General features: G+C 47.7%; 1 protein-coding gene across 2 annotated transcripts in view; it reads left to right on the forward strand.

The window, feature by feature from the left end:
- Positions 1-635: 635 nt before the first annotated feature.
- ATP6V0D1 (ATPase H+ transporting V0 subunit d1) overlaps positions 636-27,933 on the forward strand; it is a 153,107-nt gene continuing 125,809 nt past the window's right edge. Inside the window, exon 1 of one of the 2 annotated variants that reach the window (XM_075325710.1) lies at positions 636-878. In XM_075325710.1, the coding sequence (XP_075181825.1) occupies positions 749-878 (130 nt within the window). In that variant the 5' untranslated portion in view covers positions 636-748. The remainder of the gene's footprint in view (positions 879-27,933) is intronic. The other variant, XM_075325708.1, reaches the window with a different exon arrangement.

Here is a 27,933-nt window from a genome sequence, read left to right on the forward strand (position 1 = left end):
GAGGACATGTCAGTACTGGGACCATTGAGGGGACATGTCAGCACTGGGACGATTGAGAGGACATGTCAGCACTGGGACCATTGAGAGGACATGTCAGTACTGGGACCACTGAGGGGACATGTCAGTACTGGGACCATTGAGAGGACATGTCAGTACTGGGACCATTGAGGGGACATGTCAGCACTGGGACGATTGAGAGGACATGTCAGCACTGGGACCATTGAGAGGACATGTCAGTACTGGGACCACTGAGGGGACATGTCAGCACTGGGACCATTGAGTGGACAGCACCAGGACCACTGTCAGCCATATCTTCCTCACACAGTGTGCCCGCTGCTGTCGGTCCCTTCTCTTTCGCTCCTGTGTGTGAATAATCCTATAGACACATGGGATCATCCTACATGGAACAATCCAAGACACACGCAATTCAGCTCTGAGCTTCCTTTACACCCACAATCCTTTTCACTGCTCTCCAGACTTTGTTCCTGCTTCTCATGCCTCTTTTTCGTCGACGTCAGTGATAGGTTCTTCTTCATGACGTCACACCATAGCTAGGCTGCTGATAGGCTCTTCCTGATGGCTCTTTTTCCACTCTGCCAGGAGGTTCGTCATGTGACAGGCGGCGCTTTGCTCACGTGACTCTTCTGCGTCCTCGGGCCCTGGTTGCCGCTGTAGTGACGTCAGCGATCCTTCTGGTCGGCCCGAGCTCTCCGTGTCCGCCGCTATCGCCTCCGTCATCGTCTCCGCCATGATGTCCTTCTCTGAGTTGTACTTTAATGTGGACAGCGGCTACCTGGAGGGGCTGGTCCGCGGATTCAAGGCCGGGATCCTGTCCCAGGGAGACTACCTGAACCTGGTGCAGTGCGAGACCCTGGAGGGTGAGTGATCTGCAGGGGGATCACGGCTTATGTACACAGGGGTCGCTCCTATCACCCGTGCCCTACTGCCCCCAATATGTGATCGGTGTAATGTCCTCAACTGATCAATACAGGGATTACATGTCAGGAGGGGCGATCACCCCCATCATCACTGTCAGGAGGGGTGATCCACCCCCCATCATCACTGTCAGGAAGGGCGATCACCCCCATCATCACTGTCAGGAGGGGCGATCATCACTGTCAGGAGGGGCGATCACCCCCATCATCACTGTCAGGAGGGGCGATCACCCCCATCATCACTGTCAGGAGGGGCGATCACCCCCATCATCACTGTCAGGAGGGGCGATCACCCCCATCATCACTGTCAGGAGGGGCGATCACCCCCATCATCACTGTCAGGAGGGGCGATCACCCCCATCATCACTGTCAGGAGGGGCGATCACCCCCATCATCACTGTCAGGAGGGGCGATCACCCCCATCATCACTGTCAGGAGGGGCGATCACCCCCATCATCACTGTCAGGAGGGGCGATCACCCCCATCATGAATGTCAGGAGGGGCGATCACCCCCATCATGAATGTCAGGAGGGGCGATCACCCCCATCATGAATGTCAGGAGGGGCGATCACCCCCATCATGAATGTCAGGAGGGGCGATCACCCCCATCATGAATGTCAGGAGGGGCGATCACCCCCATCATGAATGTCAGGAGGGGCGATCACCCCCATCATGAATGTCAGGAGGGGCGATCACCCCCATCATGAATGTCAGGAGGGGCGATCACCCCCATCATGAATGTCAGGAGGGGCGATCACCCCCATCATGAATGTCAGGAGGGGCGATCACCCCCATCATGAATGTCAGGAGGGGCGATCACCCCCATCATGAATGTCAGGAGGGGCGATCACCCCCATCATGAATGTCAGGAGGGGCGATCACCCCCATCATGAATGTCAGGAGGGGCGATCACCCCCATCATGAATGTCAGGAGGGGCGATCACCCCCATCATGAATGTCAGGAGGGGCGATCACCCCCATCATGAATGTCAGGAGGGGCGATCACCCCCATCATGAATGTCAGGAGGGGCGATCACCCCCATCATGAATGTCAGGAGGGGCGATCACCCCCATCATGAATGTCAGGAGGGGCGATCACCCCCATCATGAATGTCAGGAGGGGCGATCACCCCCCATCATCACTGTCAGGAGGGGCGATCCACCCCCCATCATCACTGTCAGGAGGGGCGATCCACCCCCCATCATCACTGTCAGGAGGGGCGATCCACCCCCCATCATCACTGTCAGGAGGGGCGATCCACCCCCCATCATCACTGTCAGGAGGGGCGATCCACCCCCCATCATCACTGTCAAGAGGGGCGATCACCCCCATCATCACTGTCAAGAGGGGCGATCACCCCCGTCATCACTGTCAAGAGGGGCGATCACCCCCATCATGAATGTCAGGAGGGGCGATCACCCCCATCATGAATGTCAGGAGGGGCGATCACCCCCATCATGAATGTCAGGAGGGGCGATCCACCCCCCATCATGACTGTCAGGAGGGGCGATCCACCCCCCATCATGACTGTCAGGAGGGGCGGTCCACCCCCCATCATGACTGTCAGGAGGGGCGGTCCACCCCCCATCATGACTGTCAGGAGGGGCGATCCACCCCCCATCATGACTGTCAGGAGGGGCGATCCACCCCCCATCATGACTGTCAGGAGGGGCGATCCACCCCCCATCATGACTGTCAGGAGGGGCGATCCACCCCCCATCATGACTGTCAGGAGGGGCGATCCACCCCCCATCATGACTGTCAGGAGGGGCGATCCACCCCCCATCATGACTGTCAGGAGGGGCGATCCACCCCCCATCATGACTGTCAGGAGGGGCGATCCACCCCCCATCATGACTGTCAGGAGGGGCGATCCACCCCCCATCATGACTGTCAGGAGGGGCGATCCACCCCCCATCATGACTGTCAGGAGGGGCGATCCACCCCCCATCATGACTGTCAGGAGGGGCGATCCACCCCCCATCATGACTGTCAGGAGGGGCGATCCACCCCCCATCATGACTGTCAGGAGGGGCGATCCACCCCCCATCATGACTGTCAGGAGGGGCGATCCACCCCCCATCATGACTGTCAGGAGGGGCGATCCACCCCCCATCATGACTGTCAGGAGGGGCGATCCACCCCCCATCATGACTGTCAGGAGGGGCGATCCACCCCCCATCATGACTGTCAGGAGGGGCGATCCACCCCCCATCATGACTGTCAGGAGGGGCGATCCACCCCCCATCATGACTGTCAGGAGGGGCGATCCACCCCCCATCATGACTGTCAGGAGGGGCGATCCACCCCCCATCATGACTGTCAGGAGGGGCGATCCACCCCCCATCATGACTGTCAGGAGGGGCGATCCACCCCCCATCATGACTGTCAGGAGGGGCGATCCACCCCCCATCATGACTGTCAGGAGGGGCGATCCACCCCCCATCATGACTGTCAGGAGGGGCGATCCACCCCCCATCATGACTGTCAGGAGGGGCGATCCACCCCCCATCATGACTGTCAGGAGGGGCGATCCACCCCCCATCATGACTGTCAGGAGGGGCGATCCACCCCCCATCATGACTGTCAGGAGGGGCGATCCACCCCCCATCATGACTGTCAGGAGGGGCGATCCACCCCCCATCATGACTGTCAGGAGGGGCGATCCACCCCCCATCATGACTGTCAGGAGGGGCGATCCACCCCCCATCATGACTGTCAGGAGGGGCGATCCACCCCCCATCATGACTGTCAGGAGGGGCGATCCACCCCCCATCATGACTGTCAGGAGGGGCGATCCACCCCCCATCATGACTGTCAGGAGGGGCGATCCACCCCCCATCATGACTGTCAGGAGGGGCGATCCACCCCCCATCATGACTGTCAGGAGGGGCGATCCACCCCCCATCATGACTGTCAGGAGGGGCGATCCACCCCCCATCATGACTGTCAGGAGGGGCGATCCACCCCCCATCATGACTGTCAGGAGGGGCGATCCACCCCCCATCATGACTGTCAGGAGGGGCGATCCACCCCCCATCATGACTGTCAGGAGGGGCGATCCACCCCCCATCATGACTGTCAGGAGGGGCGATCCACCCCCCATCATGACTGTCAGGAGGGGCGATCCACCCCCCATCATGACTGTCAGGAGGGGCGATCCACCCCCCATCATGACTGTCAGGAGGGGCGATCCACCCCCCATCATGACTGTCAGGAGGGGCGATCCACCCCCCATCATGACTGTCAGGAGGGGCGATCCACCCCCCATCATGACTGTCAGGAGGGGCGATCCACCCCCCATCATGACTGTCAGGAGGGGCGATCCACCCCCCATCATGACTGTCAGGAGGGGCGATCCACCCCCCATCATGACTGTCAGGAGGGGCGATCCACCCCCCATCATGACTGTCAGGAGGGGCGATCCACCCCCCATCATGACTGTCAGGAGGGGCGATCCACCCCCCATCATGACTGTCAGGAGGGGCGATCCACCCCCCATCATGACTGTCAGGAGGGGCGATCCACCCCCCATCATGACTGTCAGGAGGGGCGATCCACCCCCCATCATGACTGTCAGGAGGGGCGATCCACCCCCCATCATGACTGTCAGGAGGGGCGATCCACCCCCCATCATGACTGTCAGGAGGGGCGATCCACCCCCCCATCATGACTGTCAGGAGGGGCGATCCACCCCCCCATCATGACTGTCAGGAGGGGCGATCCACCCCCCCATCATGACTGTCAGGAGGGGCGATCCACCCCCCCATCATGACTGTCAGGAGGGGCGATCCACCCCCCCATCATGACTGTCAGGAGGGGCGATCCACCCCCCCATCATGACTGTCAGGAGGGGCGATCCGCCCCCATCATGACTGTCAGGAGGGGCGATCGCCCCCATCATCACTGTCAGGAGGGGCGATCGCCCTTTTTCTCAGCATTGTCCCCTTATCCATTTTGGGGGTGGGCTCCTCGCGGAGGATATGCAGGGGATGGTAGAATGGTTTCCCCTTTTCTGCTCTGTAGTACTCTGGATAATCCACTTACAAATCTAGATGAGAAATCTGCAGCAGATCTGCGAGGTGTGAACACTGCACACCGTTACATGATGTCAGAGGGGTCATCTGTTTTTTGAGAATAAGCCACTAGTAGATCATTTTTATACTTCTCTTTAGTCCCCCATTGAGGGCTTTTGTCGGGTGCATACGGCCATTGTGTAGGATATATACGGCCATTGTGTAGGATATATACGGCCATTGTGTAGCGGCAGCGGTAGGTGATGCTTCTGTGTCCCCTCCAATCATTACAGAACCTTGTTAAAAAATAAAATTCTGAGACTGGAGAATGGGAAGCACGGTGGCTCAGTGATTAGCACTGCACGGTGGCTCAGTGATTAGCACTGCACGGTGGCTCAGTGATTAGCACTGCACGGTGGCTCAGTGATTAGCACTGCACGGTGGCTCAGTGATTAGCACTGCACGGTGGCTCAGTGATTAGCACTGCACGGTGGCTCAGTGATTAGCACTGCACGGTGGCTCAGTGGTTAGCACTGCAGTCTTGCAGCACTATGGTCCTGGGTTCAAATCCCACCCAGGACAACATCTTCAAGGAGTTTGTATGTTCTTCCCGTGTTTGGGTGGGTTTCCTCCGGGTTCTCAGGTTTCCTCCCACATGCCCAAAAAACCCAAAAACCTACTGATAGGGACCTTAGATTAGCAACACTGTCCCCATTGGGACTCACAATGTATGTAAAGCGCTGTGGAATTATTAGCGCTATATAAATGAATAAATAATAATATTATTTATTAATAATATCCCTTCTGGTTTTTTTTTTCTGTCCCCTCCAAGGGACAGGTCATCGGTGTCTGTGCCCCCTGGAGACCTTGGGGGTCATACATGGAATCGTAGCCGATCTGCAGACCTGGAAACGGTTTGGGGGGGTGCACTGCTCACATCCAGCTGGAAAGGGCTTTTTTAACGTGCACTTTGTAATTTTACACATTTATGAATGAGAAAGGAGCTCTGTACAAAAAAGAAAGCCAAGGTGAGAGCCTGGAGCCGCGGGGATCCTGTGCAGTTGCTCCATTTATTCTTATGGAAGTGTCGCAGACCATCTGAGCCCTGCGCTCTCCAGCACTGCCACCGAGAATGAATGGAGTGACTGCACACCCTCCAGAGCCGCAGCGGTCAGACCCCGAGGATCAGGAGGTTATAGCTTCCAAACTTGAGAAATCCCATCAGTTTGAGATTTGGGGAGATGGAGACCTTTCTGGAGTCTCCTCCCATGGACTTGTGTATACGGCCTTGCTCAGTACAGGACATTTTTGGTTGTCCTGACTTCTGGGGGGTTGGGTGCCCCCATTCCTCTCATCTCCTGCTTTGTGTCCTCGGTTCAGTGGACCTCGGTGAGCTGCCACCTTCAGATAATTCCTGAAGTCTTGGCTGTCTGCTTATTTTTCACATACGCTGGTTCCTTCTCCTTCTAGACCATGTGAATGCAGGAAATGCTGACAGACCGGTGTCTCGGGGACATTTGTGAAAATGAAACTATGACCCAGGAGCGGAGTTGTCGCTTATATTTTCTGTTTCCCTTTTTGCTCGCGCAGAATGGTCTCCTGTTATTCAGCCCTTGTTCCTTGCTCCACAGCTCCCCACATATAGTATGGTTGCCCCCCTTCCCATACACAAAGTCTGGTGGTCCTCCGCACCCCCCACACCACTTCTCGCCTTTCCCTGATGCGCTGCTCTGGTCCTCGCTGTGTGGAGACGGAGGCCTCATAGTGACATCATCCCACCTGCTGCAGTAAGTCTCAGTCTCAAGCAGGATGATGGAAGAGGGAGCTGACGGCTCTCTCCTCTGCCCGGGAGTTCAACAATATCCTACGGATGCAGGAACACACTCCAGCATTCCTGTTAGGAAGATGGCACTAATATATGTTTTTAGTTTTGTATTTGTTTTGCTATTATGGCTGCTGAGGGTACCATCTGTGGCCTGTAACATGTGTAAACATAGGGCACCGTATTAATAAGACTTATCATCAACTCAAAGGGGACCAGTTTTTGCTCCTATTTTATTCCCGCTGCTCCCCAGTTTTCAGTTTTGTTGTTTTTTTTGTAAATCCTTTATCCGGTTCCAAAGATATGCACCTTTCTATTTAGTGCTATTTTTTTATGGTATTTACTAAGGGGCGTGTCTCACAGGATCCTCTGGGGCGTGTCTCACAGGATCCTCTGGGGCGTGTCTCACAGGATCCTCTGGGGCGTGTCTCACAGGATCCTCTGGGGCGTGTCTCACAGGATCCTCTGGGGCGTGTCTTTATGTTATGTTGCATAATTACACAGCCACTCCTCCTTTTAAAGACCCCAAAAAATTAGCACTAGATTAAAATAAACCCTTTCCCTAGAACTTTATGGCGGATTTACTTAAAACTAAAACAGAATACTCTGGAGCAGCAGGAATAAAGTAAGAGAAAAACTGGGCACTTTTGACTTGGTGATGGGTCCCGAATTAAGAGGATTTCCACAATCCAAGTAGAATAGTCCAGCTCACCTTCCTTGGATCATCTCTGTAGTTTCCATTATCCAGGATCTAACATTGTGTATGGGGCTGCCAAGTCCAGCACGAGTCTATCTCCAGCAGTCCCATGAGCAGTGAGTAGACTGGAGGTGGAGCATGCACTTCTCTACCCTACTATGCTCTCCATAGCCTGGTTCTTGGGATTGGTGGGGGTTTCAGTGTTTAGACCTTAGTAATGTCATGCTATGTATGGGGAAGTACCAAGCTAATGGCAAAAGGGAATGGAAACTCTGTGTTTTGGGAAGGGTGAGATGGTGACCCCCCCCCCTGACCAAACCTACCGCTGGTCCCTGGGGTCCCTCATCACCCTAGATAGGTTCAGCACCTATGTGCCGAGCCGGATATCTGACCATGAAGTAGGCCCTAGGTAGGGAACAGATGGGATTGATGCTTAAGGCCACGTCACACTAAGCAACATCGCTAGCAACATCGCTTCTAAGGAACGACTTTTGTGACGTAGCAGCGATGTTGCTAGTGATGTTGCTTAGTGTGACATCCAGCAACAACCTGGCCCCTGCTGTGAGGTCGTTGGTTGTTACTGAATGTCCTGGACCATTTTTTAGTTGTTGCTCTCCCGCTGTGAAGCACACATCGCTGTGTGTGACAGCGACAGTGCAACAAATAAATGTGCAGGCAGCAGGGAGCCGGCTTCTGCGGATGCTGGTGACCAATGTAAATATCGGGTAACCAAGAAGCCCTTACCTTGGTTACCCGATATTTACCTTCGTTACCAGCGTACGCCGCTCTCACGCTGCCAGTGCCGGCTCCCTGCTCTCTGCACACGTAGCCACAGTACACATCGGGTAATTAACCCGATGTGTACTGTGGCTAGGAGTGCAGGGAACAGGGAGCCGGCACTGACAGCGTGAGAGCGGCGGACGCTAGTAATGAAGGTAAATATCGGGTAACCAAGGTAAGGGCTTCTTGGTTACCCGATGTTTACCGTGGTTACCAGCGTCCGCAAAAGCCGGCTCCCTGCTGCCGGTACACGTAGCAGAGTACACATCGGGTAATTAACCCGATGTGTACTGTGACGAGGTGTGCAGCGAGCCAGCTCTAAGCGGTGTGCGCTGGTAACAAAGGTAAATATCGGGTTGGTTACCCGATATTTACCTTAGTTACCAAGCGCAGCATGCTTCAACGTGTAGCTGCTGGCTGGGGGCTGGTCACTGGTTGCTGGTGAGATCTGCCTGTGTGACAGCTCACCAGCAACCCGTGTAGCGACGCTCCAGCGATCCCTGCCAGGTCAGGTTGCTGGTGGGATCGCTGGAGCGTCGCTTAGCGTGACATCTCACCAGCGACCTCCTAGCAACTTACCAGCGATCCCTATCAGGTTGGATCGTTGTTGGGATCGCTGGTAAGTTGTTTAGTGTGACTGGGCCTTTAGTCATCCTCACCAAGCTCCAAAGAAGACACATGGATAATAAACAGGGGGGGAAGATAAACAAATAACTTGTCTCCAGATGTCTCAGTGAGAGGAACTGAAACAACCACAAAGTTTCTCCAGATGTATACAGCCGACTGTTTGCATTCAAGACTTGTTAAGGGTACAAGACTTATCACCAACACAGAGTAAGGGGGAATGAAGGTATCTAAAGACACAAAGGGAAGTGCTGATGAAAACAACTGAAAGGGTGAGGAACTCCGCAGGGTCCTAAAGGGAAAGGGATGAAAACCAAGTAGAGGAGATACGTAGGATACCAAATGCACCAATCAGGAATAATAGAAGGTCATGGAGCAGTTTGGGCAGCCGAACGCTGTGACCTTCTATAGCCGAACACCACAAGACTGTCTGTCACCCGTGACAAGTAATTGGCAAAGTTCTCGATTATCCTCCTTTTATACATCCACTTTAAACAATCTAGTTTGTGCAGTGTAGTCCAGCACCTCTGTGGGTTTTTGGACTTGTATTATTAATGTCACAGCTGGCCCTTTCTCTTATCTCTTTCTCTCCCAGAAAAGCCTAAATTGCCCAGAATTGCCGTCATCAAGGCTGCGTGCTTACTGTGCCCCTATCAGTGGTGCAGCGAGCAGAAGCCATGGCTGGGGCTTTCAGCGTCTCACAAGTGAGCAGTCACATATGGCTGCATTACACAATGGCACTTTTCACTTCTTCCTTCTCATAATCACCTGATCTGGATTCCAGTAATTTAGTGTCACCCGAAGTTGCACAATATTCTGAGAGTCTGCGCTTTCATCTGATCTACATGTGTCTACACTTCCACCAACAATCGACAAGGATTATCCTACTTGTTGGTGTATACAACTATTTTCATAGCTTGTGACGTAATATATATATAAAACTATATATACAGTGCCGACCAAAAGTTTGGACACGCCTTCTCATTCAAAGAGTTTTCTTTATTTTCATATTCATATTTCATTCATGTAGATTCACATTGAAGGCATCAAAACTGTGAATTAACACATGTGGAAGGTGAAACAACTGAAAATATGTCTTATATGGGCGGCACGGTGGCTCAGTGGCTAGCACTGCAGTCTTGCAGCGCTGGGGTCCTGGGTTCAAATCCCACCAAGGACACCATCTGCAAGGAGTTTGTATGTTCTCCCCGTGTTTGCGTGGGTTTCCTCCGGGTACTCCGGTTTCCTCCCACATTTCAAAGACATACAGATAGGGACTCTAGATTGTGAGCCCCAATGGGGACAGTGTTGCCAATGTATGTAAAGTGCTATGGAATTAATAGCGCTATATAAATGAATAAAATTATTATTATTAATTATTATTATATTCTAGGTTCTTCAAAGTAGCCACCTTTTGCTTTGATTACTGCTTTGCACACTCTTGGCATTCTCTTGATGAGCTTCAAGAAGTAGTCACCGGAAATGGTTCTCACTTCACAGGTGTGCCCTGTCAGGTTTAATAAGTGGGATTTCTTGCCTTATAAATTGGGTTGGGACCATCAGTTGTGTTGTGCAGGAGTCTGGTGGATACACAGCTGATAGTCCTACTCAATAGACTGTTAGCTGCTTTTTTCTTGCCATAATACAATTCTAAGTAAAGAAAAACGAGTGGCCATCATTACTTTAAGAAATGAAGGCCAGTTAGTCCGAGAAATTAGGAAAACTTTGAAAGTGTCCCCAAGTGCAGTGGCAAAAACCATCAAATGCTACAAAGAAACTGGCTCACATGAGGACTGCCCCAGGAAAGGAAGACCAAGAGTCACCTCTGCTGCGGAGGATAAGTTTATCCGAGTCACCAGCCTCAGAAATTGCAGGTTAACAGCCGCTCAGATTATAGACCAGGTCAATGCCACACAGATTTCTAGCAGCAGACACATCTCTAGAACAACTGTTAAGAGGAGACTTTGTGCAGCAGGCCTTCATAGTAAAATAGCTGCTAGGAAACCACTGCTAAGGACAGGCAACAAGCAGCAGAGACTTGTTTGGGCTAAAGAACACAAGGAATGGACATTAGACCAGTGGAAATCTGTGCTTTGGTCGGATGAGTCCAAATTTGAGATCTTTGGATCCAACCACCGTGTCTTTGTGCGACACAGAAAAGCTGAACGGATGGACTCTACATGCCTGGTTCCCACCGTGAAGCATGGAGGAGGAGGTGTGGGGGTGCTTTGCTGGTGACACTGTTGGGGATTATTCAAACTTGAAGGCATACTGAACCAGCATGGCTACCACAGCATCTTGCAGCGGCATGCTATTCCATCCGGTTTGCGTTTAGTTGGACCATCATTTATTTTTCAACACCTCCAGGCTGTGTAAGGGGTATTTGACTAAGAAGTTGAGTGATGGGGTGCTACGCCAGATGACTTGGCCTCCACAGTCACCAGACCTGAACCCAATCGAGATGGTTTGGGGTGAGCTGGACCGCAGAGTGAAGGCAAAAGGGCCAACAAGTGCTAAGCATCTCTGGGAACTCCTTCAAGACTGTTGGAAGACCATTTCTGGTGACCAACCTCTTGAAGCTCATCAAGAGAATGCCAAGAGTGTGCAAAGCAGTAATCAAAGCAAAAGGTGGCTACTTTGAAGAATCTAGAATATAAGACATATTTTTAGTTGTTTCACACTTTTTTGTTAAGTATTTCATTCCACATGTGTTAATTCATAGTTTTGATGCCTTCAATGGGAATCTACCTTTTTGCAGAGTCATGAAAATAAAATTAAATCTTTTGAATGAGAAGGTGTGTCCAAACTTTTGGTCTGTAGTGTGTGTGTATCTGTGTGTGTGTGTGTGTATATATATATATATATATATATATATATATTACATACATACATACATACATACATACATACATTCAGCTTTATATATTAGAGATATATATATATATATATATATATATATATATATCTATCTCTCTCTAATATATAAAGCTGAATGTGTGTGTATGTATGTCCGGGATTGGCATCTGCATCGTCGCAGCTACAGCCACAAAATTTTGCACACGCACACTTCTGGACCTCGAGAGCGTCATAGGCTATGTTTTGAGGGGAAATTTTAACCCCGCGCTTTTCAGTTATTCACCAAAAAACCTGCCTCCATTAAAGCGAATGGAGCTGGAAGCCACAGTGCAGCCAGAACTTCAGAAGAATGCGCAGCCACGCCCTTATATGGAATTTTGGCGTGTCACAATGCAGCCAGGGAAAGAGACAGACACAGACAGGAAAGAGACAGACACAGGGTAAGAGACAGACACAAAGAGACAGACACAGACAAAGAAACAGACTGACAGATTAAGTGACAGACACAGGGAAAGTGACAGACACAGGGAAAGTGACAGACACAGGGAAAGTGACAGACACAGGGAAAGTGACAGACACAGGGAAAGTGACAGACACAGGGAAAGTGACATATACAGAGGGGGAGACAGAGAATTGGAGAGAAACAGAGAGACAGTTACTATCCCGGGCAGCACCCGCTGCTATGTTGTGAGGCGAAATTTTAACCCCACGCGTTCCAATTTACCAATCAATACCAATCAATATTGCCCCTATCTACGTAATGGGGAAAAAGTAAAACGAAAAGTGTTGGGGGCAAATTGACAGCTGCCAGATGTGAACAAGGGGCACTTACAGAATTAGAGCGATGGCGCCAAAGAGTATATACCGTACAGTTGCTAAGGTGGGGCCCCGACATGGGATGCTCACCACACTCGGGGATATGAACACACACAAAATGCGCCACACACTACCACGTGCTTGAACACATATACCACCCTCAGCACACATCTCACCACACACACACCAACCTCACCACATAATCCCCCTAAACACACACAAGTCTGGTATTATCCTTCAAAAATAAAAATCTGATTAATAAGCAGCCAAACCACAAGAATAACAAATGTACCACATAGGAAATACGCAGCTGTCAGTCACATGACCTGTCTATATGTGTATGTGTGAGCTAATATATACTGTCAGGGGGGGGCTTTGTGTTACCTGGAGATTTATCAGGCTGCCAATAGCAACCAATCACAGCTCAGCTTCTATTTTGCTACAGTTAATTAATCTGAGCTCTGATTGGTTAATATAGGCAACAATTTAATAATTACATTTCTATCTGTTTTGCGTTTTTTGTGTGCCGAATACATTTTTGTTAATATATTCTATTTTGTTAACAGCGGTTATTAGCCCGGGCGAAGCCGGGTAGTACAGCTAGTATATATATTTATTTATTATTATTATAGCGCCACCAATTCCATGGCGCTTTACATGTGAAAGGGGTGTACATAATAGGGACAAGTACAATAATCATAAACAATACAAGGCACAGACAGGTACAGGAGGAGAGAGGTCCCTGCCCATGAGGGCTCACAGTCTACAAGGGATAGGTGAGGATACAGTAGGTGAGGGTAGAGCCGATTGTGCGTCGCTGTATCAGACTGAGGATTACGGCAGGTTGTAGGCTTGTCGGAAGAGGTGGGTCTTCAGGTTCCTTTTGAAGCTTGCCAAGGTAGGCGAGAGTCTGATTTGTTGTGGCAGAGCATTCCAGAGTATGGAGGAGGCACGGGAGAAATCTTGGATGCGATGGTGGGAAGAGGAGATAAGAGGGGAGTACAGAAGGAGATCTTGTGAGGATCGGAGGTTACGTGCAGGTAAGTACTGGGAGACGAGGTCACAGATGTAGGGAGGAGACAGGTTGTGGATGGCTTTGTAGGTCATGGTTAGGGTTTTGAACTGGAGTCGTTGGGCAATGGGAAGCCAGTGAAGGGATTGGCAGAGAGGAGAGGTCGGGGAGTAGCGGGGGGACAGGTGGATTAGTCGGGCAGCAGAGTTTATAATAGATTGTAGGGATGCGAGACTGTTAGAAGGGAGGCCACAGAGCAGGAGGTTGCAATAATCCAGGCTGGAGATAATAAGGGCATGTAGTAGGGTTTTTGCAGCTTCTTGGGAAAGGAATGTACGGATTCAGGAAATATTTTTGAGTTGGAGGCGGCAGGAGGTGAAAAGGGCTTGCATGTGTGGCTTGAAAGAGAGATCAGAGTCTAGGATTACTCCCAGGCATCGAGCGCGTGGCACTGGGGAAAGTGAGCAGCCATTGACATTGATGGATATGTCAGGTGGGGGGGTTGAGTGAGGAGGAGGAAGGATGATATATATATATTTTTTTTTTTGATAACCTACTAAATCACTTATAGGCTTTAACAAATAATGGGATTTTTCTAATATAAAACCAATGACAATGGGTTAAAATAAGTCCTAAATAAATATACCAATCAATAAGTGGAGATAAATATATGGGTATAAAAGAGAGTATTGATAGCAAAGGAGAGGCTGCAGGTAGTGGACAGGGTATGCGTATTGGTTTGTCAAATAAGACTGGAAAACTAATCTATATGGAAAACCAGTAAAATGGTAGAAATCAACTAGTACGGGGTGTATAAGTACAGAGACCACGATGGGAGAATTGATGGATAATGCTCAATATCCGGGATCTGATGATAGCCGATGTAAACGTCCATCCTATAAAAATAGTGTAAAATGTCTGGTGACTTCTCAGGGAAGTCCATGTTACTTTTCAGGTTTGATCGACCAGATAAAAATTTAAAAATGGGCAAAATGGGGATTAAAGCAGGATAATTATGCTTAGTGAGTTTCCACGTGGCTGTCACACTGTTTCCGGGTCCGGTCATTAAATCTTATGAATATTCACTGCTTCCTGTGTCTATCCTCTGTGACGGCTTCTGCGATTGGTTGCAGTTAGACTGCTGGTGTGCCGGCATCTGTGGTTGGTTGCCCTCACACTAGCTGTGTGGGTCCCAAAGGGGAGTGTAAAAATTAAATAAATAATTGGAACATATGGTGTAGGGTCCCCCCATATTATGATACCCAGTACAGATAAAGCACATGGCTACAGGCTGCAGCCTCCAGCTGTTTGCTTTTTCGTGGTTGTCTATCAAAATGGGGGGGACCCCACGCGTTTATTTTTACATTATTTAAATAATTTAAAAAAACTGGCTTACGGTTTCACTCAATTTTGATACCCAACCAAGATAAAGCAAACGGCTGGTGCTGGTATTCTCAACCTGGGGAAGCCCATTATTGAGCCCTCCCCAGCCTAAAAATAGCAGCCCCCAGATGTGACCGAATTGGCGCATTCATTTGATGTGCCATTACTGGCACTTTACACCGCTCATTCCAATTGCATTGGTGCGGTGACAATCAGGGTAATATAAAGGGTTAATGACAGCTTTGGTTTGACAAAAACTCACAGCTGTCAATAAGCCTGAGGTTATTTGGGAAGTGGTGAATGAGACCCCTCAACTACTAACTGTGTAAATAAACACAAAATACAAAGAAAAATCCGTCATGTAAAAAAAAAAAATAAAACAAAAAGTCCTCTTCGTTCAATTTATTAACTTCCAAAACACTTCTGCAGATACGACTTGATCCACAGAGATGACTGTGGAGACACGGGGCTCAGTGGGTGCTCTCGTCCACTAAAACCCGCCGCCTTTAGAAAGACAGCGTGGCTCAGGGCTCATCCCAACTGAACGCCGGCATCCCTAACCGTGGGCGTAACACTACTCAGACAACACAGGGTGAGGGAACCACAATAATTAGACTTTATTGGATCCCCAAACAATTAACGGCACATAACACATAACCAGCAAAACACACAAATGTAAAAGGCAACAGAGTCTCACCCTTCCGCTGGCTCACCAGGGATTTAGAATGTCCATGCCTCAGAGCTTCCAGGGCGCTTACTCCAGTCCAGCAGCACCCCGCTTTTGGCGGGCACCCACCGAGAATGGAATAACGCCAGATTTAGGAAGCTGGCTGAGGTCTGCAAAGTCTGTAACAGGTGACTGAACTGTCCCAACCTAGGTGTCCTCCTTAGGTAGTCCTGGTTTGATGTTACAATCCTGGCAGCGGGAGTCAAAATCCCTAGGCTGTGGATATGGTCTCCAACCGGAACCAGAGTCCCTAGATTGAAGCCATAAGATATCCTGATCCTCTAGTCAGCTCCAAAGAGCTTAGACTGGATCCATCAGCATCCATCAACCTTCATCAACCCTGGTGGCTTAAAGAAGTCCCTTTTTATAGCCATGACCTTCCCTTAGGATACACTGCGTCCTAATCGATTGGTTGGACAAGATTGCTTCTCCCATTGGATGAATTTCAAGCTGCATGGATAATGTTCATTTAAATGATGTGCATAGAAAGACTCAGTATATCTACATGGAGTCGGCAAGTCACCGACTAGACAATGGCTACTAAGGTAATTACATTATCAATACACAACTACAATACAATGATTACTGGAAAAGTCTGGAGAGCAATAGCTAAGCAAACTTGACTTAGCACACATAAGAACAATAGTCTGGCTGAATGTTAAGAAACTTTAACCCATGAGAGTCCATGTCGTGACAATGACGTCCCAAGATGATCCCGGCTCTGCAACATCCTCGGGTAGCAGTGCGACATTAGAAAACGCGACTGAACACTGCGGCATCAGTGATGCACTGACGGTGCCAAAGCTGTGAGCCGTTACGTTAGGGAGTTCACCTGACGTCACAGCTGTGGAAACTCTATGAACTCATCTGAGGTGAAGTCAAGGCCAGATTTCTGCCTTAGGGTATATGCACACATTAGTATTTGGTTGTAGAAAATCTACATCTCCTGGCAGAAAAACGCACTAAAAAATGCAGTGCAGTTTTGATGCGTTTTTCTGCCAGGAAATGCAGATTTGGTGCAGAAATTTCTGCAACACATTTTTGCACCAAAACCGCATCTTCTGGCATAGAAATGCCTCAAAGCTGCATAGTGTTTTTGGTGCGTTTTTTCTGCTAGGCGATGCAGATTTTCTGCAATCAAATACTCAACATGCGCACATTACCTAAGACGGTACTTCGACATTTAGTTCACGTCAGATGAGTTCTCTGAGTCCATTGAGTTCACCTGAGGTCACATCTGGGGTGCCATGGGAACAGCCAGCTGTGAAGTGACTAACGTCACAGCTCCAGCTCTCTGTGTTCCCCAGCGGCCACAGTGATCGGTCACATTTTCTTATATGACTGCTCATTGCGACCTCAGATTATCAGAGCCGAGATCATTGTGGGACGTCGTATCTGTGGACTTTGGCTCTGCCGTGGTGTTTTGGGGGTTAAAAAATGGAGAAAGAGGGTGTTTGTGTGGTTTTTTTTTTTTGTTTTTTTTTTGTTTTTTTTTTCCTTAGGTTCCCTTCACACGTCCGTCAAACACGTGCGAGTTTGGTCCGTCCCGTATATACCGGAGACACGGACAAACGTGCACCAATGTTATTTAATGTTTGAGGACACGTGCATTTTTCATTAAGGTCCGTGTGCGTGCTACGTTTGTGTCTCCGTTTTGCACGGAAGCATGTCCGTTTTCAGCACGCAACACGCACGCACGGACCCAATGAAAGTCAATGGGTCTGTGCGCACGCCCGAGTGACATGGACGCATCTCTGTATGCTCCGTGTACGTTTTGTGCTTTTTTTCATGTGATGTCGGTCTTTTTTCTTTTTCTGTTTCGTTCTCTCCCTCAGTCCGTCAGTTGGTCGGTCTCTCTCTATGTCTGTCGGTCGGTCTTTCTGTCTTATCTGTCCCTCTCGCTGTCTGTCGGTCATTCCACCCCCCTCTCTCATACTTACCGTTCCCCGATCTCCGGCATGGCGCTGCACTGCTGTTTATAAAAGCTCCGGCGGCTTTTCCTCTTTGGAAAAAGCTGGCCACTCATTAATCAATCTCGTATTCCCTGCTTTCCCCGCCCACCGGCAAATATGATTGGTTGCAGTGAGACACGCCCACGCGCTGAGTGACAGCTGTCTAACTGCAACCAATCACAGCTGCCGGTGGGCGTGTCACTATGGAGCAGAGAAATAAATAAATAAATTTAAAAAAACGGCGTGCGGTCCCTCCCCTATTTTAATACCAGCCAGATAAAGGCATACGGCTGCAGGCTGGTATTCTCAGGATGGGGAGCCCCACGTTATGGGGAGCCCCCCAGCCTAACAATATCAGCCAGCAGACGCCCAGAATTGCCGCATATATTAGATGCGACAGTTCCGGGACTCTACCCGGCTCTTCCCGATTTGCCCTGGTGTGTTGGCAATCGGGGTAATAAGGAGTTAATGGCAGCCCATAGCTGCCACTAAATCCTAGATTAATCATGTCAGGCGTCTCCCCGAGATACCTTCCATGATTAATCTGTAAGTTACAGTTAAAAAACAGACACACCCGAAAAATCCTTTATTAGAAATAAAAAACACTAACAAATTCCCTCATCACCAATTTATTAACCCCAACAAAGCCCTCCATGTCCGGCGTAATCCACGGACCTCCAGCGTCGCATCCAGCTCTGCTGCATGAAGGTGACAGGAGCAGCAGTTTATACCGCCGCTCCTGTCAGCTCCACGCAGCAAATGAGATGAGTAGCGCGATCAGCTGAGCTGTCACTGAGGTTACCCGCGGCCACCGCTGGATCCAGCGGTGGCCGTGAGTTACCTGACTGACAGCAGCTGATCGCGCTACTCACCTCATTTGCTGCGTGGAGCTGGCAGGAGCGGTGGTGTATACTGCTGCTCCTGTCACCTTCATGCAGCAGAGCTGGATGCGACGCTGGAGGTCCGTGGATTACGCTGGACATGGAGGGCTTTGTTGGGGTTAATAAATTGGTGATGAGGGAATTTGTTAGTGTTTTTTATTTCTACTAAAGGATTTTTCGGGTGTGTCTGTTTTTTAACTGTAACTTACAGATTAATCATGGAAGGTATCTCGGGGAGACGCCTGACATGATTAATCTAGGATTTAGTGGCAGCTATGGGCTGCCATTAACTCCTTATTACCCCGATTGCCAACGCACCAGGGCAAATCTGGAAGAGCCGGGTAGAGTCCCGGAACTGTCGCATCTAATGTATGCAGCCGTATGGCTTTATCTGGCTGGTATTAAAATAGGGGGGGGACCGCACGCCGTTTTTTTTTTAATTTATTTATTTATTTCTCCGCTCCATAGTGACACGCCCACCGGCGGCTGTGATTGGTTGCAGTTAGACAGCTGTCACTCAGCATGTGGGTGTGTCTCACTGCAACCAATCATATTTGCCGGTGGGCGGGGAAAGCAGGGAATACGAGATTGATTGATTAATGAGTGGCCGGCTTTTTCAAAAGAGGTAAAGCCGCCGGAGTTTAGAGAACAGCCGTGCAGCGCCGCGCCGGAGATCGGGGAACGGTGAGTATGCGAGAGGGGTACTCCATTCAGTCACTCTGGTGATTAGCGGTCATCGTTGAGTCCTTCACGGGTGACCGCTAATCAGGACGCGACACAGACAGAGCCGCGGTATGACAATGAAGTCGGGTGAAGTTCACCCCAGTTCATTCTCTACGTGCGACTCTGCTGTCAGCGGGTATGTCTCTACGATATTGTGCATCACAAACACGCATAAATTAGCACGGACAACACATACACATGTCAGTTATTTCTCTCACGCATAAACGGACAATCAACACGCACACACGGCTAGCATACCATACGGCATTCACACAGATGGAACACGGACACAAAAAAAGGACACAAAAACGGAAAACGGACCCGAAAAACAGACCTAACACACGTGCGTGTTTTTTCACGGACGTGTGAAGGGGGCCTTACACGAATAGTAATGGGAGGTTCTCATAGACTCCTCCCCATTACTAACCTTGGGCTTAATGACAGCTGTATTTGGTTTTTTTTTTTTTTTTGACTAATCACAGCTGTCATTAACCCCTTTTATTAACCTGATTGCCAAAGCTCCAGAGCAATTGGGATGAGCCTGATACGCGCCAGGATTGGCGCATCTAATGGATGGGCCACTGCTGTTTTTAGGCCGGGGAGGGCCCAATAACCATGGGCCTCCCCAGCCTGAGAATACCTGCCTGTAGCTGTCTACTTTATATGCGCCGAGTATCAAAATACGGGGGATCCTGCGTCATTTTTTCCAATTATTTAATCACCTTTACAATCCACTCCGGGACCCAAACAGCTAGTATGAGAGCAACCAATCACAGATGCTGACAGAGAGGGTGGAAGAAGTGCATATTCATACGGTTTAATGAGTGAACCCGGAATCTGTGTGACAGCAGTGCAGAGATTCGGTAAGTACACCACGTGCAGAATTATTAGACAAGTTGTATTTTACAGGATTTTTTTTATTATTAATCAACAATTATGTTCTCAATCAACCCAAAAGGCTCATAAATATCAAAGCTTAATATTTTTGGAAGTTGGAGTGGTTTTTTTAGATTTGGCTTGGCTTATCTTAGGAGGATATCTGTTTGTGCAGGTAACTATTACTGTGCAGAATTATTAGGCAACGTAATAAAAACCAAATATATTCCCATCTCATCTGTTTATTTTCATAAGGTAAACCAATAAACTGCACAAAATTTTAGAAATAAACATTTCTGACATGCAAAAACAAAACCCCCAAAAAATAGTAACCAATATAGCCACCTTTCTTTCTGATGACACTCAACAGCCTACCATCCATAGATTCTGTCAGTTGCTTGATCTGTTTGCGATCAACATTGCGTGCAGCAGCCACCACAGCCTCCAGACACTGTTCCGAGAGGTGTACTGTTTTCCCTCCCTGTAGATCTCACATTTTATGAGGGACCACAGGTTGTCTATGGGGTTCAGATCAGGTGAACAAGGGGGCCATGTCATTATTTTTTCATCTTTTAGGCCTTTACTGGCCAGCCACGCTGTGGAGTAGTTGGATGCATGTCATGGAGCATTGTCCTGCATGAAAATCATGTTTTTCTTGAACGATAACGACTTCTTCCTGTACCACTGCTTGAAAAAGTTGTCTTCCAGAAACTGTCAGTAGGTCTGGGAGTTGAGCTTCACTTCATCCTCAACCCGAAAAGGTCCCACAAGTTCATCTTTGATGATACCAGCCCATACCAGTACCCAACCTCCACCTTGCTGGCGCCTGAGTTGGAGTGGAGCTCTCTGCCCTTTTACTTATCAGCTTCTGGCCCATCCATCTGGCCCATCAAGAGTCACTCTCATTTCATCAGTCCATAAAACCTTTGAAAAATCAGTCTTAAGATATTTCTTGGCCCAGTCTTGACGTTTTATATTATGTTTCTTGTTCAAAGGAGGTCGTTTTTCAGCCTTCCTTACCTTGGCCATGTCCCTGAGTATGGCACATCTTGTGCTTTTTGATACTCCAGTAATGTTGCAGCTCTGAAATATGGCCAAACAGGTGGCAAATGGCAGCTTCACGCTTGATTTTCCTCAATTCATGGGCAGTTATTTTGCGCCTTTTTTGCCCAACACGCTTCTTGCGACCCTGTTGGCTATTTGCCATGAAACGCTTGATTGTTCGGTGATTACGCTTCAAAAGTTTGGCAATTTCAAGACTGCTGCATGGCTCTGCAAGACAGCTCACAAATTTGGACTTTTCAGAGCCTGTCAAATCTCTCTTCTGACCCATTTTGCCAAAGGAAAGGAAGTTGCCTAATAATTAAGCACACCTTATATAGGGTGTTGATGTCATTATACCACACCCCTCCTCATTACAGAGATGCTCATCACCTAATTTACATAATTGGTAGTTGGCTCTCAAGCCTATACAGCTTGGAGTAGGACAACATGTATAAAAAGTATCATGTGATCAAAATACTCATTTGCTTAATAATTCTGCACACAGTGTATATCTTTCCTGCTTTAACCCCCATTTTGCTTCCTTTTTGCATAACCTCAGCCCTTACTAGGACCATCATTTTACAGTACACAAGTTAGAGTCCCTTAGACTTATATGGGGTTCGGGGTCCAGGCTCAAGTTTGGGTTCGAGTCCAGTCCTGAACTGTACTTTACTCTTCTTTTTTCTGTATATATATATGTGTGTGTGTGTGTGTGTGTGTGTGTGTGTGTGTGTGTGTGTGTGTGTGTGTGTGTGTGTGTGTGTGTGTGTGTGTGTGTGTGTGTGTGTGTGTGTGTGTGTGTGTGTGTGTGTGTATGTGTGTATGTATGTGTGTGTGTATGTATATATGTATGTATGTATGTATGTATGTGTATGTATATATATATATATATATATATAATATATAATATATAAGCCCGTCGAACCCGAATATCCGTGGACTTGGCCATCTCTATTAGGTGCCTCTCACTTGTGACCCCCACTCCATTATTTTCATTGATTATTCACTGCCCGAGGATCTGGAAGCCGGACGGAGCGTCGCGGGGACAGCACTGCCAGGGACATCGCTGGTGACAGGTGAGTATTCAGCAGTTTGTGCAGTGACATACAGGGGGTCATCAGAGTTCCCAATAAACTCTCATGAACCCCTATAAGTCACCATTGTGACACTCGCTGTAGCGCAGTTGTCACAGGGGTGTCATCAGGAGGTCATCAGAGTTCATTGGGAAATCCGATGACCTCCTGGACGTCCCTGCACACACTGCTGGCAGGATACTCGCCTGTCACTAACGATGTCCCCAGCAATGCTGTCCTCGGCGATGCTGTCTCCAGCACTGTCACTGCGATGCCCCTGTAGTAAATATTTAGTGAGTATAATGAGCGGCGGTCAGGAGCGGGAGGCAGCAGAGCCGGAGACAGAATCGCTGGATACAGGTAACTATAGAAAATCTTTTTATTAAAAAACCTGTGTTTTCTCCGGTACGTGTCACACTGATGTCACACGGATCACATCAGTGTGCGGTCCGTGTGACACCCGTGCTGCCGGAGAAAAACAGACACGTCTCCGTGTGAAATAGCGGGGCCACACTGTCCATGTGAAAACACAGCCGTGTGAGTACACAATAGGGTAACATGGGTACGTGTGACATCCGTGTTAAAAACGGATGTCACACGTACCTAAAACACGGATGTCTAAAACCAGCCTTAAAGAGCTGAAGAATTGGTAGCTTTTCTAGATAGCCAGCGCTTACACAGGTAGATGGCGATCAAAGTGTGCTGCGGCACCGTGGGTAGCAGAGAGTTCTGGCCAGAGGCTGCTCGGTACTCCAGACGCATGCGAAATGAAGAGCAAATTGACGTCACTTGCTGGAGGTGATGAGGAGGGGCAGACTGATTGGATAAATTTAAAGAGGTTGTCCACTACTTTTACATTGCTGGCCTATTGTTAGGACAGGTCAATGTCTGATTGGCCGGGATCCGGCACCCCTCACCTCGCCAATCATCTGTTTTTGGTAGCGGCTGTGGCATCAAGAGTCCAGAAATGCCCAGTTCCGGAGCTGCCTCTTCTGATATGGCACATCCGCCTCCTATTGATTGATTTAAAGGAAAGGTGGATATGCAGTACCCACCGCTGGAAAGCGCAAAAATGAAAAATAGTGATAAAAAAACCTCAGAAAATTCATATAACAACTCAAGTAAAAAGAGTTTTTTGTTTTCTTTTTGTTTAAAACCACAATGAAAAATCCCATCTTAAGGAACCCGTAAAGGACTTTTTGTGCCGCTTGCTGGTGTGTCACACGGCTTATGTTGAGGAGCCCGCGATGAGAATGACACTGCTGCCACCTTGTGGGAACATGCTGTTACTTCTCATAGAACTCGTTCTGTCGTGGCCAAAAGTTTTGAGACTGATACAAATTTTGTTTTTTACTAAATTTGCTGCTTCAATGTTTTTAGCTGAAATACAATTACAAGTTTTTACACTTTTTTATTAATCGACTGTATGCAAAGACTCCATATTTACAGTGTTTGTCTCCTATTTTTCAAGGCATCAGCCCTTCATACTGGCAGCTAAAGATCAACTTCTCGGCCTGACCATGACTGATGGGACCCAGTCTTTTCTAATCAGTGCTTTCTATATACTTTTTTTTGTCCACAAAGTATTGACCACAGGTTCTCCATGTGAGGAGTTTCCTGGTCAGGGTCCACAATTGCAGTGTTTTCTGCCCCGAGCCTCTTGGTTATCACTTTTGCCTTGTAACATGGTCTCCATCACGCTGAAAATAGAACTGTTGATCACCAGATTGCTCCTGGATGGTTGGGAGAAGTTGCTCTTGGAGGAGGTTTAGATCCCATCCTTTATTCATGGCAATGTTCTTGGGTAAATTAGCGAGTGAGGCCCTCCATAGAACAAGACTCCCACCCAAGTGATCTCAATGCTTTACTGCTGACATCACACAGGATTCAAGGCAATGTTCTCTTCTTCTCCGCCTAACAATCATTCTTCCAGATGTCCCAAGCAGTCTGTAGGGAACTTCATCAGAGAAAATGACTTTATCTCGTCCTGTGCAATAGATACTTTTACTTTCGGCAGAATGTGTTTGTACTTTGTTTTTCTTGCATTGACTCCTGCCTGCTGCCATTTCAGAGCAAGCTGAGCACTAATATTAAACCGATCCTGGTGTTGAATCCTCTTTAGGAAATTGCTGGACTTTTTTTCAATGCCATGAAGTTTTCTTCATAGCTGTTGAACCTCTCTCTTTTTAAGTGTTTGATGATCCAATAAATGGTTGATTTAGGGGCAATCTTACTAGCAGTGATGTCCTTCCCCATAAAGTCCTTTTTATGCAAAGCAATGTTGACCGCACCTGTTAACTTGGCAGTGACCTTGATTTCAGGCTCTACCTCCCTTTAAAAGCAATCAGTCTGCCCTTATTATTCCGTAAAGTATAGAAGCACGGTCTGATAGAGCGCTAAGGAGGCCACAGTATTAGATTAATTTTTTTTAGAATTTATTGTTTTCTATCAGCCACAACGCGTTTCGATATACACTATCTTCATCAGGTGGATATAAAACGGAATGTGGAGAATACTATTTAAAGGGACAGGTGCGATTCCATTGGTCAGCACCAAATTAATTGAAATGTTAACCCTTAATGTATCACAACCAGCCCTTCAACAAAAATATAAAAGCTAATAAAAGATATTTAAAAAGGATTTTTCAAAAAGACTCTTTGCCATAAAAACATTATTTAAAAACACATGTGATAACATAATCATATATTAACTCCTAAAACTTAATACATAAAATCATGAGAACTTTTCAAAAAAATGATCTGAGTATGCCTGCACTACTAACATGTAATAATATTGTTATAATGTATGTCAGTGTGGGTAGATCAAGAATTTAAATTTATAAATTAGGGAATGGATATTCTTATTTTTAAAATTGCGTTAAATGTCTATTTAATCTCAACCACTGGGTGCATATGCCAGCACAATAGGTGCTGTGAACTGCTTTTCCAGCACAATAGGTGCTGTGAACTGCTTTTCCAGCACAATAGGTGTTGTGAACTGCTTTTCCAGAACTGACAGAAATAGCTATTGAATCTCAAAACTGGGTGCATATCCAGCACAATAGGTGCTGTGAATCATTTTTCCAGAATCCGAGCAGTGGAATCATACATGTGCCAGCACAATGAAGGTTCCGATTGCATTATTAAATGTCTATTGAATCTCAACCACTGGGTGCATATGCCAGCACAATAGGTGCTGTGAATAACTTTTCCAGCACAATAGGTGCTGTGAACCGCTTTTCCAGATCTGACAAAAATGTCTATTAAATCTCAACCACTGGGTGCATATGCCAGCACAATAGGTGCTGTGAATCACTTTTACAGAATCCGAACACTAGAATCATGCATATGCCAGCACAATAAAGGTTCCGATTCAATTGTGAAATGCTTATTGAGTCTCAACCCCTGGGTCCATATGCCAGCACAATGGGTGCTGTGAATTATTTTTCCAGCACAATAGGTGCTGTGAATCCCCTTTTTTTTTTTTTTTTTTTTTTTTTTTTTTTTTCTTTTTTCTCCCCCCAAACCTGAGCAACAGAATTCATTAAATCAATTCATTATTTGGCTACATTCTCAATAGTCATATTAAGACCCTCAGGGTGTAAGGTACCCAATCTGAATATCCAGTAACTCTCTCTTTTAATAAGTCTCTCGAACCGATCGGATCCGGAGTTATCTATGTGATCAATAATTAATAATCTCAATTGTTTGGCATCCTTCTGATGAGCAATTTGAAAATGTCGAGATAGACTGTGTTGTTGGAAGCCATTTTTGATATTGGACCTATGTTTATTCAACCTGGCGTGCATGGTTTGTACTGTACGGCCCACATACTGTAGACCGCACGTGCACTCAAGCAGGTAAATAACATAGGTGCTCTGACAGTTTAGGTGAAATTGAATGGGGAAAAGAGCATTTGTGGTCCGGGATGTAAAGCAAGTGATCTTATCACCAATAACCTCACAGCATTTACACCTAGAGGTGTTGCAGCGATAGTTTCCGTTGTTACTGGAAACAATGGTGGTTTTAGGAGAATCTTTAAGATTAGGATTACTTGGCGCTACTAGATTCTTCAAGTTTATATTCCTCCGGTAGATGATGGAGGGCTTAGGGGGGATCTGATCTCGAAGTAGCGGGTCACCCTGTAATATAAACCAGTATTTCTCTAGAAGTTTGTGAATTTGGATCCTGGATTTGCAAAAAGTAGTTACTAAACTCCATTTTCGTGGATTCAATTTATCTTCACTCTTTGTAATACTATGCTGTTTCTCTTGGATCTTTCGGATACAAAGGTCCTGAGTGAGTTGCTTAGTCTTACTAAAGGCATCCTCCAGAAGTTTAGATGGATAGCCTTTTTGTCTGAACCTTTTTCTCAGGAGATTGGATTCCTGCAGGAAATCATCATCAATGGTGCAGTTTCTTCTGACCCTCCAGTATTGCCCGTATGGAATATTGGTTATCCAACTAGGGAGGTGTCCACTGTCGAACCTCAAGTAGCTGTTGACATCTACTTGTTTGAAATGTGTCGAGGTGGAGACCCCCCCCATTTTCATCTAACCTCACCATCAGGTCCAAGAACTGGAGGGCACTGGAAGAAACCGCAGCGGTAAAGGTGAGACCCCAGGAATTAACATTGAGTTGAGAAATGAAGTGATTGGCTTGTAATAGAGATCCCCTCCAAATGAGGAGCAGGTCATCTATGAAGCGCCGGTAGTAAACCAAATGACCCTCTGTCAGAGGGGACTGTGCGATGTGAGACGATTCAAACACCCCCATGCCCTTATTATTCCGTCAGCATGACGGTTGTATTAACTGCCTTGTCCTCATTAACAATGTCTCCTGAGCTGACCAGGAGGATAGCAATGGCTCCAGAATAGCAGCTGAACATTACAGTAGTGCTCTGCATTACCAACTTGTGACACAAGGTGGCAGCACAGTACTGTAATACTAGGTGGCATGTTTATCACTGAGCCATTATTATGATTCGGGGCCAGTTTTGATCTATTAGACAATGAATACAAGTGCAGTGTGAAGGGTATATGTTGCCTGTACGGTCACAGTCACCATTATTCATGCTCCCCCATTACTAAACACCAAGATCTGCTGACCACAGACACCCGCGGTCCATTTTGCCCAGCGCTGAAGGTCTCCAGGCTCAAGACGTCACCTCTGTGGACCCAGTCAGGAATGCTCTTTGCTTCCTCTGACACTGAAACCTCCATTGTGTGGAGGACAAGATAGAATCAGTCATCAGTGAATCCTTGCTCATGCTTTCTGTGATGAAGCTGATGCTTGGTCCATGTTGGACCTTCCAACAGGACAATAACCCCAATCATGAGGTAATGTCCACCAAGGCTTGGTGTCAAACGTCCAAGAAGATTTTAGAGTGGCCATCATAATCACAAACCCAAGAATGTTATATTGCCCATGACTAACGATCTAGGATAACTCAGGAACGCTGCAAGTACTCGTTGTCTAGTTATACATCATGTTTTCAGCAGGTTACAACAGCCAAAGGAGCTCTACTAAGTACTTAAAGGGAACCTGTCGCCATGATAATGCAGGCAGCAGGGTATGGAGCGAGGGCTGAGCAGATACCGTATTTTTCATTTTATAGGATGCAGCGGATTATAAGACGCACCCCAAATTAAGAGATGAAAACGGTAAAAAAAAAAAAAAAAGGGTCAGTCTTATAGTCTGGTGGTGTCTTACCGTA

This window comes from Anomaloglossus baeobatrachus, chromosome 10 (genome assembly GCF_048569485.1).
Source record: "Anomaloglossus baeobatrachus isolate aAnoBae1 chromosome 10, aAnoBae1.hap1, whole genome shotgun sequence".
In the NCBI taxonomy this organism is placed as follows: domain Eukaryota; kingdom Metazoa; phylum Chordata; class Amphibia; order Anura; family Aromobatidae; genus Anomaloglossus; species Anomaloglossus baeobatrachus.